At 42.3% G+C, this 20270-nt stretch overlaps 2 protein-coding genes across 3 annotated transcripts in view; one reads left to right on the forward strand and one right to left on the reverse strand.

The window, feature by feature from the left end:
• CDS2 (CDP-diacylglycerol synthase 2) overlaps window positions 1-1257 on the reverse strand; it is a 62447-nt gene extending 61190 nt beyond the window's left edge. The window contains exon 1 of the mRNA XM_004751520.3: window positions 910-1257. Coding sequence (XP_004751577.1) covers window positions 910-966 — 57 coding nt within the window. The 5' untranslated portion in view covers window positions 967-1257. The remainder of the gene's footprint in view (window positions 1-909) is intronic.
• Window positions 1258-13056: 11799 nt separating this feature from the next.
• On the forward strand, window positions 13057-20270 carry PCNA (proliferating cell nuclear antigen). Of its 2 annotated transcripts, XM_004751519.3 has the most exons (6): window positions 13060-13477; window positions 14334-14431; window positions 14593-14660; window positions 15385-15579; window positions 18792-18915; window positions 18999-20270. In XM_004751519.3, the coding sequence occupies exons 1-6, from the start codon at window positions 13257-13259 to the stop codon at window positions 19076-19078; spliced, it is 786 nt and encodes a 261-aa protein (XP_004751576.1). In that variant the 5' UTR covers window positions 13060-13256; the 3' UTR covers window positions 19079-20270. The 2 variants fall into 2 exon arrangements, with proteins under 2 accessions (XP_044941962.1, XP_004751576.1); XM_045086027.1 differs by lacking the exon at window positions 15385-15579 and having other exon boundaries at window positions 13057-13477.

Genomic DNA, 20270 nt, shown 5'->3' on the forward strand with positions numbered 1-20270 from the left:
AGAACATGTGCAGGACACCCACTGGCAACCCCCAAGTTAATTAGGGTCTTCCATTCTGACCCAGGCTCCGTCGGTCCATTCCCCACATCACTGCCACCAAATACAATGCTCCTGAAGCTCGAACTATTACCAAGTCTCAACCCTTACGCTGTCATTCAACGTCCACAGAACCAACCACTCTCACCTTCCTCAACTCCCCCACACAAATCTTTGACTTCTGTGAAAGGTCTCTGTCTACTCCCCTCATCCCTCACCCCCCAACCAGCTGCGTCCCCGCCAAGATGGCCTCTTTTTTACCCTCCTGCTCTACCCCATCAATGCCCACATTTGAAGCAGGAAACCTACGCAGGGAGTATACCTTCCAAGACCTGCGGACGACGTGAGTCAAGAGACCTCTCGGCTTAATTTAAAGCCAATAGATCTCACTTTCAAGAAAGAAATGAAATCTAAGAGGCAAATCCCATGGCCTTGTCCTGATAGCTGCCTCCTCGCCCAAATAACATTGTAAAGGGAAGCAGAAAGCCTTAGACCGGCTCAGATGAGTCTCCTACCAAAGAAGGCTTTGCGGTGGTCCCGATGTCTCCACACCAGGAAGGCCTCGCGGAGGTGGGGGACTAGAACGGGACCCCAACCAACGCTGCGAGGCAGGTGGCCCCGCGCAACCTCCCGCGCGCTCCTTCCTGCGCCCCGGAGATGCCATCCCCAACCAGTCCCCGGAGCCGGGGTTCCGACCTACCTCCCCCTTCACGCGCTCCGCCAAGCCCCCCACCCAAAGACCCCGGTGCTGCCCGGGGCCGCCGTCGGCCGCGACAAAAGGGTCAGAAAGCGAGACGACCCCTCTGCGCGCGGCCCCGCGGACCTCCGGGGGGCGCCGCTGCCCGGCCGCGCCAACACCGACGCCGCCGCTACCTTGTCCTCGGACGCCGCGTCCGGCTCGCGGGCCGCCCTCTGCCTCAGCTCGGTCATGGTTGGAGACCCCGGCGCGACGTCGCGGCAGGCGAGCAGCGCAGCCGCCGGAGCCGGCAGCTTAGTGCGGGCGCGCGCGGACTCCGCTCGGCCGGCCCCGCCCCGCCTGAGAAGCTCTCAGGACCCCCCACAGCCCGGCCGCTGGCCGTGGAACTCTGCCCCGCCCAGCGCCGCCGCCGCCCTTTCACCCGGGCGGAACACAGCCTGCTCCAGCACCGGCCCGCTCACTCCGCTAGGGAGGAGGGCCTCCGGAGCGAGCGCGCACGCGCACCGCCGCCATCACGGCCGCGGAGATCCACGAATGGCGCGAATGCATCAGGGAGGCGGAGTTATGGGGGCGGGGAGGAGTGGAACGGAGAAGCGTGCATTGGGCTAGCTGCGAGAGGAGGCGGGAAAAGGCATGTGTTTCCTAAGGAGACTAGCCAATGGGAGCTCCGGCCTGACCGCGGAAGGCGGGCGCTGGCGCCCTGATTCCCAGAGGCAAAATGAGTAGCCGGGTCGAGAAGCGGCATCCTTCAAGCTGCAGCCTGGAGGATGGTGTTTGCTCTAGGCTTCGCGTTCTCCGAGGCCAGGGCTCGTCCCTCACGCATACAGGTAGACACTTGTTAGGCCCTGAAGTGGAAAAGCCCGAGGAGCCCCCACTGTAAGAGAAGACGCCCACGTGTAAGGAAGTGAAACCCAAACTTCAGTCGGCTTTGCTTTGCCAAGCTGTCTCTAGTACTTATGGTTAATTATGCTAGCCACTGAACTAAGCAATCGCTTTATCTCATTGAAGCTGCCGGGAAGCAGATATGATTTTTATTTTACAGATAAGATCTTCCACGGTTTTTCAAATTTCCGTCTTCTGGACTGTTGAAAGACCTTTTCTTGGACAAGAATGCTGCCTCCTTCGTTTGCAGTCCATCCCCTGTGTACCTGAAATATACTTAGTACTTGAATGGATTTAAAAATTCTCCTAAAGGTGGGACGCCTGGGTGGCTCAGTTGGTTAAGCAGCTGCCTTCGGCTCAGGTCATGATCCCATCGTCCTGGGATCGAGTCCCACATCGGGCTCCTTGCTCAGCAGGGAGCCTGCTTCTCCCTCTGCCTCTGCCTGCCATTCTGTCTGCCTGTGCTCACTCTCTCCCCCCCTCACTCTCTGATAAATAAATAAAATCTTTAAAAAAAAAAAATTCTCCTAAAGGAAGGGCATTTGGGTGGCCTAGTCGCTTAAGCGTCTGCCGTCAGCTCAAGTAAGGATCCCAGGGCCATAGAATTGAGCCCCCCACCCCCGGACTCCCTGCTCATTGGGAAGTCTACTTCTCCCTCTCCCTCTGCCCCTCCCTCCACTCGTGTTCTCACGTTCTCTTGCTCATTCTCCCTCAAATAAAATCATTAAATATATATATCAAATATAAAATATATATATTAAATATAAATAATATCATTAAATATATATATATATCCTAAGGAAAAGGAAAATTAGTTAACCAAGGTCTCATACCTACAAAGTACCCACTAGGAATTAGAACACAGATACGTTTGTTACCAAAGCCCGTGATAACCATTGCACATACTTCTGGCTTCCTAATTTCGTTGTTAATACCTGTGTTGTCGGGGCGCCTGGGTGGCTCAGTGGATTAAGCCGCTGCCTTCGGCTCAGGTCATGATCTCAGGGTCCTGGGATCGAGTCCCACATTGGGCTCTCTGCTCAGCAGGGAGCCTGCTTCCCTCTCCCTCTCTCTCTCTGGCTGCCTCTCTGTCTACTTGTGATTTCTCTCTGTCAAATAAATAAATCTTTAAAAAAAAAAAAAAAAAAAAAAATACCTGTGTTGTCAAACATTGCCTTGCCTTCAGCGGTCCCTATTCTCTGCTTTGTGAGTAATGTAAGACAAGTATGAAATGGGGTCCCTTCCCATAAGCATACTGTAATTTAACAAGGAGAGAAACCTGCGCAGGTAGGAGTTGCAATTTTCCAATTTTATGTTACCAGTTTTGACCTTAGCTGTGGTTTCTGGGTACAGTAGCGAGAATTCTGGGAAAAGCATTCTATTTTCTTGATTTCTGTAAATATATTCCAAAGTTCCTGTAACTGCTTCACAGTGATGGTAAACTAGGTGTGGAGGAATTCTGAACTCCTGGTGTGCTTTGTTCCCTACAAACAACATTGCACAAATACTTAGTGGGTTTTGGATGGGTGGGACTCCACATACATGACAGACCATTCCTTTCAGTCCATAATTTTTTTATAGAAAGCTTTGCTTTTGTATTTTATTTTGTCTTTTGTTTTGACCTTACAAAAGTAAACAGCACAGTGATGGTAATCTTAAAGCTCTTTTAATCTCTGGAGGACTCTGACCACCATTTTGACCAACGTCAGTGGTTACTTCTTCATCTAAAAACCAGACACCTCTTGAGTAAATTACCCCAGGTTTATTATCTAAAATATGTAGGAAGGATGTAAACACAGAAAACGCCACAAGGTCATCCTCTGAGATAGAGATAGAAAGAGATGAATCCAAATCCTCACCCCTTAGGGTATGTAATTGTGGAAGCTCACAACTAAAGATGCATCAATCCTTCGAAATCAACTGTTGCCTTTCAAACCTAGCCTAATATAAAAGAGGCTGGTAGAGCACTACATATAAATCAGTTTCAGAATGAACAGTATGATTACTAGGTTGAATAAACCTACAGTTTGGCCAGAACAAACTTCTCAGCCATTGCCCTCAGCCCTCCCAGGCTGAGCTTAAACCAAGAACATTTCTGAAGTCAGTGCTGTAGATAATAGGAAGCAGTATTCAGACCCGGGAAAGTCATACTAATGGGTCTTTAGGCAAGCTTTAGGGTTTCTCTATTTATAAACTGTAGAAAGAAATGAAAAGTAAAAATCTCCCCCTACCTCCGACCCAAAGAAAAATTTTGATCCTTTACTATTTTTTTTTAAAGATTTTACTTATTTAGGGACAACTGGGTGGCTCAGTCAGTTAAGCTGCTGCGTTAGGCTCAGGTCGTGATCCCAGGGTCCTGGGTCCGAGTCCCACATTGGGCTCCTTGCTTGGCAGGGAGCCTGCTTCTCCCTCTGCCTCGGCCTGCTTGTGCACTCGCACTCTCTCTCTCTCTGACAAATAAATAAATAAATAAAATCTTTTTAAAAAATAAAGATTTTTCTTATTTATTTGAGAAAGAAAAAAAAACCAGACAAGCTGCGGGAGCAGCAGAGGGAGAAGCAGGCTCCCCACGGAGCAGGGAGCCTGAATTGAGGGCTCCATCCCAGGATCATGGCCTGAGCTGAAGGAAGATGCTTGGCTAACTGAACCACCCAGCTGCCCCAGATCCTTACGTTACCTTATACTTCCTCCTCTATCTCTGATTTTTCTCTTCTTTTCCTCATATTATCTCTTTCTTCTAGGCTCATTTCTTTCAGTCTTATGGCATATCTTGTTTACAGAGACTTCTTTTCATTACATTCCTTGATTAGTTCCCATTATTTTTATAAAGATTTTATTTATTTGAGAGAGAGCACGAGCAGTGGGGAGGGGCAGAGGGAGAAAGAGAAGCAGGCTCTCTGCTGAGCAGGGAGCCTGATGCCGGGCTCCAACCAAGGGACCTTAGGATCATGACCTGAGCCAAATGCAGACTCTTAGCTGACTGAGCCCCCCGGGTGCTCCTCCAAGTGTTTCTAAGGGGCAGCTAGACTTGAGACCCACTGTAATAAATGATATCACCTTATAAAGAAAGTTGCCAGAAATTATATAAAATAGTTTACAGCATTTTCTCTCCCAGCATTCATTAACATTTTCCAATCAATAATACATGTCTGATAAAGTGTGGAAAATGCATAAATGTATAATAGAAAACATTAAAATCATTAGTGGTACTATCAGCCATGGGAACTACTGTTGTTATTTATATTACTGAATTTTCATTCTATTTTCCAGATGTAACAATTTTAGAAAATTGGAATGCTACTATTTATACCATTTCTTTTTTTTTTTTTTAAGATTTTATTTATTTATTTGTCAGAGAGAGTGAGCACAGGCAGACAAGAGTGGCAGGCAGAGGCAGAGGGAGAAGCAGGCTTCCTGCTAAGCAAAGAGCCTGAAGCAGGACTCGATCGCAGGACGCTAGGATCATGACCTGAGCTGAAAGCAGCTGCTTAACCAACTGAGCCACCCAGGTGTCTCTATTTATACCATTTCTTTTTTTTTTTTTTTAAGATTTTATTTATTTATTTGACAGACAGAAATCACAAGTAGGCAGAGAGGCAGGCAGAGAGAGAGGAGGAAGCAGGCTCCCTGCTGAGCAGAGAGCCCAATGTGGGGCTAGATCCCAGGACCCTGGGATCATGACCCGAGCGGAAAGCAGAGGCTTTAATCCACTGAGCCACCCAGGCGCCCCTATTTATACCATTTCTTAACCTGACTTTTCTTTTTATCATTAAATGTTCTTTAAGAATGGTATTTGAGGGGGGCACCTGGGTGGCTCAGTGGGTTGAGCCTCTGCCTTTGGCTCAGGTCATGATCTCAGGCCCTGGGATCGAGCCCCGCGTTGGGCTCTCTGCTCAGTGGAGAGCCTGCTTCCTCCTCTTTCTCTGCCTGCCTCTCTGCCTACTTGTGATCTCTGTCTGTCAAATAAATAAATAAAATCTTAAAAAAAAAAAAAAAAGAATGGTATTTGAGGGACGCCTGGGTGGCTCAGTTGGTTAAGCTGCTGCCTTCGGCTCAGGTCATGATCCCAGCGTCCTAGGATCGAGTCCCGCATCAGGCTCCTTGCTCGGCAGGGAGCCTGCTTCTCCCTCTGCCTCTGCCTGCCATTCTATCTGCCTGTGCTTGCTCTCTCGCCCTCTCTCTCTGATAAAAAAATAAAATCTTAAAAAAAAAATGGTATTTGAGGGGTGCCTGGGTGGCTCAGTGGGTTAAGCTTCTGCCTTCTGCTCAGGTCATGATCTCAGGGTCCTGGGATCAAGCCCTGCATTGGGCTCTCTGCTCAGCCGGGAACCCGCTTCCCCCTCTCTCTCTCTCTGCCTGCCTTTATGCCTAGTTGTGATCTCTGTCAAATAAATAAATAAAATATTTTTAAAATATGGTATTTGAAATGCTGTTTGGTATTCCATTTTGTGATTTACCATAACTTACCAAATGACATTTGTTAGATCTCAAGGTTAAGTCCAATTTTAGAGGAATTTTTAATAATTCTAGAAGTTTTTTTTGTTTGTTTTTGTTTTTTTAATGTGATAGACTCCGGGCTTGGTATGGAGTCCAACACAGGGCTTAAACTCACAACCCAGAGATCAAGACCTGAGCTAAGATTAAAAGTTGGGTGCTTAACCAACTGAGTCACCCAGATGCCCCTCTATAAGATATATTCTTAAATATGCTTCATCTTGCTAAGTACCTCTGATTATTTCTTTAGAAAAAAAAAACCCTAGAGATTGAATTTGGGTGTCAATGAATAAATAAAATTTGAAGACTTTCGTACACATTACCAAATTATTACCAGAGAAATTATGCAATTTATACTCTAATCTTCAATGCATAAAAGTGCCCAATTCCTTGATTTCTTCCTAACAATTAATATTGACATAATTTTCACTAATTTGGTAGATTAAAATTCTGTCACCCTTTAATTTACTCTTCTTTGTTTTGTAATGTGGCTAACCATTTTGTTCATACACTTACTAAGATAGAGCCTTGGACACTGCAAGCTAGCTACTTCTGGCTTTTGTTTCAATGCATAAAGTCTCCTTTTCTCTTGATCACTTTGAACTGATTCTCTGTCATGGAAACATAAAATGTACTAACCAATACAATGCTCTTAGCCATACTGAAATTTTAAAACTTAGTCATTAAGTAGTCATTCCTTAGTTTCATGGGAATTATCCTTTTATGTTTAGAAGCCTGTAGCAAGGGGTGCCTGGGTGGCTCAGTGAGTTTAAGCCTCTGCCTTCATGTACTCAGGGTCTTGGGATGGAGCCCCACATCAGGCTCTCTGCTCAGCAGTAAGCCTGCTTCCTCCCCTCTCTCTCTGCCTGCCTCTCTGCCTACTTGGAATCTCTGTAAAATAAATAAATAAAATCTTAAAAAAAAAAAAAAAGAAGCCTGTAGCAAGATCTCATACATATTTACCAAAAGACTTTTACACATCTTATTGGATTTATATTTATTTGAAAAAATTTTTTAAAGATTTTAGTTTTAAAAAGGGGATCAACCCCAAGGTCAAGAGTCCCATGCTCTATTGACTGAGCCAATATTGACTTGAATTTTGAATTTATTTATTTGAATTTTAACTCTTTAATCTATCTGGAATTTATTTTGGTGAACAGTTGTTAGGAAGAGTCTATAGCTTTATTATTTCCTAGACATTTAGTCAAGTTTGATAGTTTACTTAATACATTGTTTCTCTCACTGATTGGAACAGTACCTTTACCAAATGTTAAAGTGATCCTCTTAAAACACAAATTAGAGGGCCACCTGGATAGTTCAATGGGTTAAGCCTCTGCCTTCTGCTCCGATCATGATCTCAGGGTCCTGGGATTGAGCCTAGCATCTGCATCAGGCTCTCTGCTCAGCAGGGAGCCTGTTTCCCCCTCCCCTACCCACCCCCAGCCTACTTGTGATCTCTCTCTCTGTCAAATAAAAGCTTAAAACACACACACACATTAGATCATGTCAAAGATCTTCTGATAATTTCCCCTTGCACTTGCAAAGTCCTATGAGCTGTCACTCCTGCTTTCCTTTGCAACATCACCTTGCACCAGTCTCCCTTTTTATCAATGTGTCCCAAACATATCATCTTTGAGTTCTATTATTATAACTCAATTATATCTCAATAAAACTGGGGGAGAGTACCCATTAAAAAAATCTTCGAGGGGCGCCTGGGTGGCTCAGTGGGTTAAAGCCTCTGCCTTCGGCTCAGGTCATGATCCCAGGGTCCTGGGATCGAGCCCCACATCTGGCTCTCGGCTCGACAGAGAGCCTGCTTCCTCCTCTCTCTCCCTGCCTGCCTCTCTTGCCTACTTGTAATCTGTCTGTCAAATAAGTAAATAAATTCTTAAAAAAAAAAAAAATCTTCGACTTGTAAAACAAACCACTACCGGAACATCTGCTAAAAAAAAAGTCTTTGAATTGTAAAACAAACTATTACTGGAACATCTGGCATCATTTTTCAACATACTATTCTTTTCAGGCTTTCTTCCACTCTCCAAACAGCTAGCTTTTCTGATAAAATTCTACTACCTTGGAAGGCCTTCTCTGACAGGTCATTGCCATTCATATGCCCTTATTTCAACTGATTGGGTGCCACATTGGTGGAGTTTAATTGCCATTTAAAATGGCCTTCAGGGACGCCTGGGTGGCTCAGTTGGTTAAGCAGCTGCCTTCGGCTCAGGTCATGATCCCAGGGTCCTGGGATCGAGTCCCACATCGGGCTCCTTGCTCAGCAGGGAGCCTGCTTCTCCCTCTGCCTCTGCCTGCCATTCTGTCTGCCTGTGCTCGCTCTCTCCCCCTCTCTCTCTCTGATAAATAAATAAAATCTTTAAAAAAAAAAAAAAATAAAATGGCCTTCAAAGTAATTACACTTAGGGTGCCTGGGTGGCTCAGTGGGTTAAGCCGCTGCCTTTGGCTCAGGTCATGATCTCGGGATCCTGGAATCGAGTCCCGCATGGGCCTCTCTGCTCAGCAGGGGCCTGCTTCTCTCTCTCTCTCTCTCTCTGACTGCCTCTCTGTCTACTTATGATCTCTGTCAAATAAATAAATAAAATCTTTTAAAAAAAAAAGTAATTACACTTAGATCTGGCATTAGACCAAAATGTAATTATGTAAGCAAAAAGTAAAGAAACAGAGTAGCCGAGTGTATATTTGTTGTTAGTGAAGCAAATGTTCCTCTCTGGAGTGAACAAATTCCACATTTTTGCAAACGAATGAAGACTCTAAGAGAACTAAGAAAGGAAAATACTCACTAATGGATAAACCTATTATGTTTTGATATTAAAATGTATGCAAAGGATAGTTGATCATACATAAGGCAAGAAAGTACCCGCATCAAAATTTACCAATGGGAAACCATCAACAAAATTAAAAGGCAACCTACTGAGTGGGAGGAAATAAATACAAAGCATGTAAAGGATAAGGGGCTAATCTTACACAATAACAAAATCAAACAATTCAATTTTAAAATTGGGCAAAAAGTTTGAATAGACATTTTTCCAAAGAAGACACGCAGATGGCCAACAGGCATATAAAAATATGCTCAACATCATTAACCATCAGGGAGATGCAAATCAAACCACAATGAAATATCATCTCACACCTACTATCAAAAAAAGAAAAAAAAACAAGTGTTGGCAAGGAAATGAATAAAGGGAACACTTGTGCGCTATTGGTGGGAATGTAAATGGGTATAACAACAATGTAAAACTATGGAAGTTCCTCAAAATATTAAAAATAGAACTACCATGTAATCCAGCAGTTCTACTTCTGGATATTAATCCAAAGAAAATGAAAACACTAACTTGAAAAGATATATATCTATATCTATATATCTATATAGATATAGATATATATCCGCACATTCACTGCAGCTTTATTTACACTAGTCAAGGTATAGACAACCTTAAGTATCCACTGATGAATTAATGGATACAGAAATGTAATACACACATATATACACCAGCATATTATTTATCCACAAAAAAGGATGGAATTTTGCCATTTGCAACAATATGGCTGCATCTTGAGGGCATTGCCCTAAATGAGTAAATCACACAGAGAAAGACAAATAGCACAAGATCTTTGTGTGGAACCTCTAAATGAAACAAAAACAAAAAAACTTGAGAACAGATAGGTGGTTACCAGGGGTGAGGGGTGGGAGTGGGAGAAATAGGTGTACTGCTTTCTTGTTTTGTTTAAATTGACTTTAAAAACTTAAAAAATATATATTTTTTTAAATTTACAAATGGGTGGCACAGACTTGGAAAAGATTCCAGGGACAAGAGTGTAGCACTTTTGAGAATGCTGCATCAACACCTGTGATAAGGGTATGCTAGCATATGGAAACAGCAGTATCAGCAACTGTGAAAGACTGAATGTGGAGAAATATTAAGAATACCTTAATTCATCTTGATTATATGCTTTTGTATGCAGAAGAATAATATATGATACAAATATTTTAAATGATCTAAAATTCTTTTTTTTTTTTTTTTTAAGATTTTGTTTATTTGGGGCGCCTGGGTGGCTCAGTGGGTTAAGCCGCTGCCTTCGGCTCAGGTCATGATCTCAGGATCCTGGGATCAAGTCCCGCATCGGGCTCTCTGCTCAGCGGGAAGCCTGCTTCCCTCTCTCTCTGCCTGCCTCTCCATCTACTTGTGATTTCTCTCTGTCAAATAAATAAATAAAATCTTAAAAAAAAAAAAAAGAAAAGAAAAAGAAATGCGTTAAAAAAAAAAAGATTTTGTTTATTTGACAGAGATCACAAGTAGGCAGAGAGGGAGGCAGAGAGAGAGGAAGAAGCAGGCTCGAGCACAGAGCCTGATGCAGGAATCGATCCCAGACCCAGGGATCATGACCTGAGCTGAAGGCAGAGGCTTTAATCCACTGAGCCACCCAGGGGCCCTAATCTAAAAGTTCTTTCAATAATTACAAAGTGGAAATTCTAGGGGCATCTGGGTCGTTCAGTTGGTTAAGCCTCTGCCTTCAGCTCAGGTCATGATCTTGGAGTTCTAGTATCAAGCCCCATATCCGGCTCCCTGCTCCACATGGAGTCTGTTTCTCCCTCTGCCCTTTATCCACTTGTGCACGTGCTCTCTCTCTCACCTCTCTCAAATAAATAAATAAAATCTTTAAAAAAAAAGTAGAAATTCTAAATGATATAGCATTGTGTGATGGTTCAACCTTTCTTTTCTTGTGCTACATAAAACAATGGTATATCTTACAGTAAAGTTATCTTACTTTCAGTTAAATACATTCATCCATTTGAATTGCCAGAGGGAGAGACTAGAGTAGGGAAAGGTAATATTTGAAACTAATAATTGAGAATATTCTAGACTTGATGCAATACATAAATCTTCTGATTTGGGAAACTAAACTCTCTGGATAGCATAAATAAAACTAAATCTATATGAAGATACACCGTAGAAAAACTAATTCTACAGACCAAGATAATATAGCAAACACAATTAAAGGGAAATGCTATAACCAAAGTAAAAGAAAAATAGCAAAATGGGGTGGGGGAATAAATGTAATAGAGAAATGCTTAATATATAAAGTGCTCCTTACAATCAATAGGAAAAAAGAGTTTAAGGGAAAAGATAAAAATATACAATGGTCAAGAATCTAAAATATATATATATATTTTAAGTCTAAAATATATATATATATATTTCATATATATATGAAAGGGGGCACCTGGGTGGCTCAGTGGGTTAAAGCCTCTGCCTTCAGCTCAGGTCATGATCCCAGGGTCCTGGGATCAAGCCCCACATTGGGCTCTCTGTTCAGCAGGGAACCTGCTTCCTCCTCTCTCTCTGCCTGCTTCTCTGCCTACTTGTGATCTCTGTCTGTTGAATAAATAAATAAAAAATCTTAAAAAAATATATATATATATAAAAGATATCCAACCTGTAACAATTTTTATTTATGTGACAGAGAGAGCACAAGTGAGACGCAGAGGGAGCTGGGAGCGGATGCTAGACTCCATCCTAGGACCCTGAGATCATGACCTGAGCTGAAGGCAGCCACTCATACCCCTGTAATCCTTTTTTTAAAAAGATTTTATGTATTTATTTTAGAGAGAGATCATGAGCAGGGGGAGGCGAAGAGGGAGGAGAGATAGAAGCAGACTCCCTGCTGAGCTAAATAAAGCCTGCCTGTGGAGCTCCATTCCAGGACCCCAGGGGAAGGCAGATGTTTAACCAACAACCCAGGTGCCCCCTGTAACAATATTTTAATGTGCAAATTGGAATTTTCACACAAATAAGCATAGATTTTAAAACAAGATTGCATAGGGGAAAGGACGGAAAAATGAAACAAGACAAAACCAGACAAGAAAAAAACCTTAAGGGACTCTTGGTCTCAGCAAATAACAAACTGAGGGTTGTTGGAGGGGAGAGGCATAGGAGGGATTGGGTGCCAGGGTGATGGACACTGGGGAGGATATATGCTATGACGAGAACTGTGAATTGTGTAAGATTGAAGAATCACAGACCTGTACTCCTAAAACTAATAATACATTCTATGTTAATAAAAAAATTTTTTTAATTGCTAGTATCTATAGCTAGGAAAACATGGAGAAATGAGCATGTCCACAGGCTTAGGCAAACTGCAATCTTTCAGCGGTCAATTTAGTAATATTTGTCAAAACTTTAATGGGTATGCCACTGCAAGGAGTCGATCTCACAAAAATCAACTAAGTCCCCGAAGGTGTTTGTAATTACAAGAAATTGACAAGTTTGGCTACATGCATAGGATACTATTCCATCGTTTTAAGAAGTGATGATATTGGGGTGGTATGTGACATAAAATTAAACATAAGCTTATTAAGTATACATTGTAGAAGTGTTTCTGGTATGAACTCAATTTGTTTTTCTTTTAAGTGTATTTGTAGAGAAAAAAATGCTTAGAAAGTTGTCTACAGTAAGTAACAAGAGCTTGGGGTGCGTGCGGACGAGGAAGGGGCATGGTAATTCTCTAATCGTCACTGCACACCTCTGTACCCTTTGACTTTTAGGAGCACATCACTTCCGTTAACAGCAAAAGTAAAACGCACATTTAAAACAGCTGTACTCAAGCTGCAAGGCGTCTTCCTCCTGCTAGGTTGGATTTGCGTTTCATTTTCACTTTTTTGGTATTCCTGAAGAGGGAGGTTGAGCAGGCAGCACAAAACTCTAAGACCCAGAACCCCTGTCAGGCCTTCACATGCCTAGACTTGTTTAGCTTCGGGGTTCGCAGAACTAGGTAAAAAAGAAGGCGGAGGCGCCACGCTCCTGCCCCGCCCCTGCGTCCAACCCTCCAATGGATGTTCAGAGAGGGCGGGCTACATGCAGATCAGGGCCACTATTGGCCCTGGAGTCTCGCCGACAGGCAATGGGCGGGGCAGCGTGGTGACGTATCCACACGCGGCGCAGAGGCGGAGAGCGCGCGCTCGCAGACGCGGCGCTATTAAACCGTCGCAGGCTCCTCGAGCTGGTTGTGATCGTCCGGGCTCTCCGACGTGAGCTCCTGCTTTCGCCGGCTCGCTCTTACCCAGTGACGCCCAAGCCGGGAACAACTTCCTCTTTATCTCCGCCTGTAGCTGCGTCGTTGTGACTCTGCCACCATGTTCGAGGCGCGCCTGGTCCAGGGCTCCATCCTGAAGAAGGTGCTGGAGGCGCTGAAGGATCTCATCAATGAGGCCTGCTGGGACATAAGCTCGAGCGGCGTCAACCTGCAGAGCATGGATTCCTCCCACGTCTCCCTGGTGCAGCTCACCCTGCGCTCCGAGGGCTTCGACACGTACCGCTGCGACCGCAACTTGGCCATGGGTGTGAACCTCACCAGGTGAGCCCCAGGGTGGCGGAGAGCCGGGCTCTCCGTGCACCCCCACCTCCGGCTCTTGGCGGGAGCGCCGGCGAGCTAGGCCCTCATTGGCCGGCACAGGCGACCCGCCCCATCTCATTGGCCTGCGACGCCGAGGGGCGGGACCTAGCGGAGCGCGCGGTTCGGAAAGCCCGCGCTGGCAGCCGCGCGCACCGGCACTTTCCGCGCCAAAGTCACAAAGCGGGTGGTGGCGGGAAAATGACGGGCTTCTTCGAAATGCCAGGAAGAGAGTTGCACAGCTCTTGGGGCATTAAGTGCCGGCGGCCTTGGGCGAGAGACCTTTGGCCTGATTGACCAGTTCTGTCACCCTACCTGGGGACGGAGAGTCGGTCGATTCTGGTCTTTTATTATTATAAAGTTGCAGTGAGCACCCTGAGGTCATGACTTAAAATTTATCCACGGCAGGGGCTTCCAAAGTTTTGATCGCTACTTGTCTAGTACATAAACATGTTTAAATCTTAAGGTTTGTGAGAAATACTTTACCCGACTACATGGAGTGTTAGTTTAAATGGGGATCCTCCATCATTTTTCGTGATCGTCACAACCGAATAATTGGCTTCACCCACCAAAGGGACGTGCAGGTCGTAAAATACTGCTCTTTTGTTGATATTCCAGAAGTGAAACTGCTCGTGATAGGGTGTGTGCTTGCTAAAATATAAATACTGCTATATTGCATTACAAAATGGCCATATCAGTTTACCTAACATACCCAGTTGCTCTGACAACCCTGGTAAAAATAGCAACTCCTTCTTTAGAGTCAGAAATCGATCTTGAGAACATTGTGTGGATTTTAAATCCTGTGTCTTCTGTATTCTAGCATGTCCAAAATACTGAAATGCGCTGGCAATGAGGACATCATTACACTAAGGGCTGAAGATAATGCAGACACCCTGGCCCTAGTATTTGAAGCTCCAAGTAAGTCATACCCTTCAACTAAGTTATACTAGGGGAAATTTAAATGCAATGTGTCTCTCAGAGTTGTGAGAAATTTTAAGAAAATGTTTGTGATGATTGTAGAACTTAACATCATAGTTATAAACTTAAATGCTTTTCTTCAATCTACTTTCTTTTGGTAGATCAAGAAAAGGTTTCAGACTATGAAATGAAATTAATGGATTTAGATGTTGAACAACTTGGAATTCCAGTGAGTATCAAAGTTTCTGAATGTACTGTACACAGGGCATGATAGTTACATAAGAGTGTTAATACAGTTTAAAGCCCAATTCCTGATGGAACTTATGTATATTTGCTGTACATGTTCCAAAGTAGGGATTTAGTATTTAGACTGACATTTGTAATTTTTTCATTAAACTACAGTACTCTAAATGGAATCTGGTTGAATTGATTGTTTCCAAATATATATTAGCGTTAACCTCCTTGCTTTTTTTTCCTCCCAGAGGAAAAAGCCTTAGACTTTAAGGCTGTGTTAGCAGAAATTCATTAAGGTTGGGTTTATCAACATAAAAGGAGAGTTAAGGTTTTTTAAATCCTTAGTGTCTTGTTTTCTTATTTTGTTTTAGTAAGCAGTTGGGCCTGTTTGCATACACATCATCATTTGTATGCCATGCCCTAATGTCTTGATTTAGCCCTGGAGGGTGATTGGGGAAGGCTCTTTTCCTTGAATGGTGCATTTGTCATTAAAGGTTTAAACTCTTATTTTAGTTTTCTAAGTATAATTATTATGACATACTTCTTGTTTTATATCTACATTTGCTTTTCGAGGTTTAGAGTATGTTATGAAATTACACAATGAGATATTTCAAAATAATCAGGAAGTCTTAAATTCTGAATTTTTGTCTAGATGCAGAGTTTTCAGAAAAGGAGAATTTTTAATTTCCAGCAGATGAACTTTTATTTTCTTTTATTAGGAACAAGAGTATAGCTGTGTAGTAAAGATGCCTTCTGGTGAATTTGCACGTATATGCCGAGATCTCAGTCATATTGGAGATGCTGTTGTAATTTCCTGTGCAAAAGATGGAGTGAAATTTTCTGCAAGTGGAGAACTAGGAAATGGAAATATTAAGTTGTCACAAACAAGTAATGTTGATAAGGAGGAGGAAGCTGTAAGTAGTTTCTTAACTAACAAAATACTGTGAAGAGTATGGTAACCCTTCTTCTTTTGAGAATGGTAATCCTTCTTAACAGTAGATAGTGCCTTAATCTCTTCAGGCTACTATAGCAAAATACTGTAGACAATGACTTATAAACAACTGAAATTTATTTCTGACAGTTGTAGAGGCTGGAAAGCTGGCAGATTCAGTGTCTGGTGAGGACCTGCTTCTTGGTTCAGACAGTGGGCTTCTCGCCCGATAGAAGGGTCAGAGGAGCTCTCAGGTCTCTTTTAGAAGGGTACTAGCACTAAGCACCTCCCAAAGGCCCTACCTCTAGGTACCATCACTTGGGGATTTGGTTTTAACATGAACTTTTTGGGAACACAGACATTCAGTCCATAGCAAGGTAATTGCAACTCAACAGAGGATCTAGTTAGAGGTAAAAAGTAACCTGTTAGGAGCTCTTATGTAATCTTTATATTTAAGTTTCAACAAAGTAGGCCCAGTAGGGGGCCTAGAGAACCTCCATTTAGGGACAAAGAACACTAATTACTAAACAACCTTAAATTAAGGTTTTCCTAGAAAATCAAGTGTGGTTTTTTGTTTTTTTTTTTTTTTAAAGATTTTATTTATTTATTTGACAGACAGATCACAAGTAGGCAGAGAGGCAGGCAGAGAGGAAGCAGGCTCCCCGCTGAGCAGAGAGCCTGATGCAGAGACCTGATGTGGGGCTCTATCCCAGAACCCTGAGATCATGACCTGAGCCGAAGGCAGAGGCTTAGCCCACTGAGCCACCCAGGCACCCCTCACGTCCTTTTTTTTTTTTTAAGAAGAGTATTTATAAACAAATACTTTGTAATTGTATTTTATTTTTTATAGCCTTACTAGCCTTTGAAAAAACACCAGTTAATTCTGTAAATGAAGGACAATTTAAGGTTCTAACTTCTTAGGATTATTAGGCTTAAATGGGGTAACATTCAAAGTGCTTACCTTAGTGTGTGACATTTTATGTTTATAGTAATTATTCAATATTCTAGTTCCTTGCATGAGTAGACAGCCCTCAGTTTATTTTATTTATTTATTTTTTAAATACTTTATTTATTTATTTGACAGAGATCACAAGTAGGCAGAGAGGCAGGTAGAGAGAGAGGGGGAAGCCCAATGTGGGGCTCCATCCCAGGACCCCGGGATCATGACTGAGCTGAAGGCAGAGGCTTAACCCACTGAGCCACCCAGGCGCCCTCAACCCTCAGTTTAAATGAAGACTTAAAAATATTACTAACAAAAGTTCAGGGTCTAATTCTGTATTATCTCTGTATTACATGGTAACTTCCCTGCCATTCTGGATTTTTTTTTTTTTTAAATCTCAGATTAGTTTTTCTTTTTTCTTTCTTTCTTTTTTTTTTTTAAAGATTTTATTTATTTACTTGAGAGAGAGACAGTGAGAGAGAGCATGAACGAGGAGAAGGTCAGAGAGAGAAGCAGACTCCCCATGGAGCTGGGAGCCCGATGCAGGACCTGATCCCGGGACTCCAGGATCATGACCTGAGCCGAAGGCAGTCGTCCAACCAACGGAGCCACCCAGGCCTCCCTCAGATTAGTTTTTCTATAAGTATTTTTGTATCTGAAATGTGAGCGTTTATGACATTATTTGGTATTTTTAAAAAATATATATTTATTTATTTGACAGATCACAAGTAGGCAGAGAGGCAGGCAGAGAGAGAGGAGGAAGCAGGCCTCCCATGGAGCAGAGAGCCTGATGTGGGGCTCTATCCCAGGACCCTGGGATCATGACCTGAGCTGAAGGCAGAGGCTTTAACCCACTGTGCCACCTAGGCGCCCCTGACATTATTTGGTATTAAAGAATTTTTCAGTGTTTTCCTATTTCCTTGGTTATTTCAGAAGTTGTTTGAATCAAAATTTTAATAAGCTCTGTACACTGTAGTTCATTGATAGGCCCTCAAATTCTTTTAGTCCATTGGTTTTCCATTCAATTTCTTTATCCCCCCTCTCCATTACAGTTTGTTGAGGCAAGTCCTTTGTCATTGAGTTTTCCTGAAATCTGGATTTTGCCTATTCTATCCCTTATGTCAATTAATATTCTTCTCTAACCTGTATTTCCTATAAACTGGTAGCTACAGTGCTAGAGGCTTGATATTCAGTGTTTTCTTTGTTTGGGGAGTGAGAGAATAAGAATACTTTACAGATGCTTGTATGTATACCCCTTGTAGGTATGAGGTATCTGCATTTTCTTAGCAGCCATAATAATTGTTTAGAATATTAGGTCCTTAGAGTTGTATTAATACATTTCATTCCTCCTTTTATTAGCTGATTTATTTATTAGAAACATTCCCATAAGAAGTTTTCTCTTACCACATAATTTTGTTTACCTGAGCTACAGTTTATATGGGACAGACTAAATACTTGATTCTTTTGCTTTATTTACCAGTCCTTAAAATTAGTTTCATATCACTCTCCAAAGTAAACCAATAAGGGATTTTTAGTTTTGTTTTTAAAGATATATTCTAGGGGTGCCTGGGTGGTGGTGGCTCAGTCAGTTAAACATCCAACTCTTGGTTTCAGCTCAGATCATGATCTCATGGAACAAGCCCTGCTTGGGCTCAGCACTCAGCGTGGAATCTCTGCCTCTGCCTCTCCCCGCACTCAAGGTCTTGCTTGCACCCACGCTGTCTCTAATAAATAAACCTTTTTTTTTTTTTTAATTTTATTTATTTATTTGACAGAGATCACAAGTAGGCAGAGAGTCAGGCTGAGAGGGAGGGGGAAGCAGGCTCCCCGCTGAGCAGAGAGCCAGATAGGGGACTTGATCTCGGGACCCTGAGATCATGACCTGAGCTGAAGGCAGAGGCTTAACCCACTGAGCCACCCAGGTGCCCCAATAATAAATAAATCTTTAGAAATATATTCTAAACTGGGGCGCCTGGGTGGCTCAGTGGGTTAAGCCGCTGCCTTCGGCTCAGGTCATGATCTCAGGGTCCTGGGATCGAGTCCCGCATCGGGCTCTCTGCTCAGCAGGGAGCTGGCTTCCTTCCTCTCTCTCTGCCTGCCTCTCTGCCTACTTGTGATCTCTCTCTGTCAAATAAATAAAAATAAAAAATCTTTAAAAAAAAAAAAAAAAAAAAAAAAAAGAAATATATTCTAAACTAATTGACTGCAATTTCTTGATGTTTTTCAATATGGTTACTCTTTCTGTTTTCTCTCAGGTTACTATAGAGATGAATGAGCCAGTTCAGCTAACTTTTGCACTGAGATACCTGAACTTCTTTACAAAAGCCACTCCACTCTCTCCTACAGTAACACTCAGTATGTCTGCAGATGTACCCCTTGGTAAGATAATTGGTTTGTTGAATCTTGTTTTGTAGATGGTATATGTGGTACTTCTCAATAATTGTGTTCCTGTCTTCTTTCAGTTGTAGAGTATAAAATTGCCGACATGGGACATTTAAAGTACTATTTGGCTCCCAAGATCGAGGATGAAGAAGGATCGTAGGTGTTATTAAAATCCAAGAAAATAAAGTTAAGCTCTTTAAGAACTGCCGGCATGTACTAAGTTCATCACCAAATTTGTACCTCTTGAGTACATATGTAGATATTTTCTGTAAATAACCTATTTTTTCCTTCATTCTTTACAATTTGTTTAAAGAATAAAATCCAAAGTCAAATTTGGTCTTGTTAACCTAGAAATATTTCTGCCTTACCTAAAAATACTTGTGTATTCATAACAAAAGGGTTTTGATTCTAAATGCAGTTTTGAGAATTTTTTTCAATTTAAATAAAAGTTTTTTGAATTTCAAACATAACAAGACAGTGCCTTCATTTGGACCATGACTGTTGCAAGTATCCTGGGGAATTCAGTTCAAGCTACCATTTCATGTAAATGTGCTTATTTTTCCAGTCTAGAGCAGCCTGATAAAAATACATTTGATACAGCAATAAAAAGTATTCCAACTACAGTAGGTGACAAAATATTTTTGGGGATTCATTTTCAAACTTATTTTGGTATTCTTCTAACTTGAGTTCAGGAAATAAACAGGAGAGTAGACCTATATATTTTGTTATTTTGTTAATTTTGTTAGCAAAAACTAACACTTTTTTTTCCAGCTTTATGTACCCAAAGCTGTGTGAGCTTGAGAAGACTAGCACTGTTATAGCGCAGTGTTTCTTTAGCCTAGGGAGCCTTTTAAAAGAATCTTGAAAGATTTAGTACATCTGTGATAGGGGCCAAGCAATATGTTGGTGCAAAAATAATTTTTCTAGTATAAGTAGCCTTTTTTGTGACTTAATCCTAGCAGTTGTGAAACAGACTGTTTAAATGTTCCTACTAATTGTGCCAAACTGGCATAGCACATACTGAGAATCGCTTTATTAAAGTCCTTTATTCCTGGTATGTTCTGTGCTTGGTGTTTTAAACGACTGGTTCCTTTGTTGTAGTACCTGGACTGAGTTCTGGTTACTGGAGGTATAACCCACTATACCCAGTAGGTAACTAATAATTACATTCTGTGTGCCTGGGGGCAGGGAAGGATATTGGGGGCAAAGGGGCCTGATGGAAGTTTTGGGAATGGTGTAACTTTAATATAGACCGGTGATGGTTCCAAGACTGTATGCACTTGTCAAACTCATCCAATTGTACTTTATTGTATGTAAATTATACTTTAATAAATCTGACATTTACAAAGCTT

This window comes from Mustela putorius, unplaced genomic scaffold (genome assembly GCF_011764305.1).
Source record: "Mustela putorius furo isolate JIRA1106 unplaced genomic scaffold, ASM1176430v1.1 tig00000874_pilon_pilon_pilon, whole genome shotgun sequence".
Classification (NCBI taxonomy): domain Eukaryota; kingdom Metazoa; phylum Chordata; class Mammalia; order Carnivora; family Mustelidae; genus Mustela; species Mustela putorius.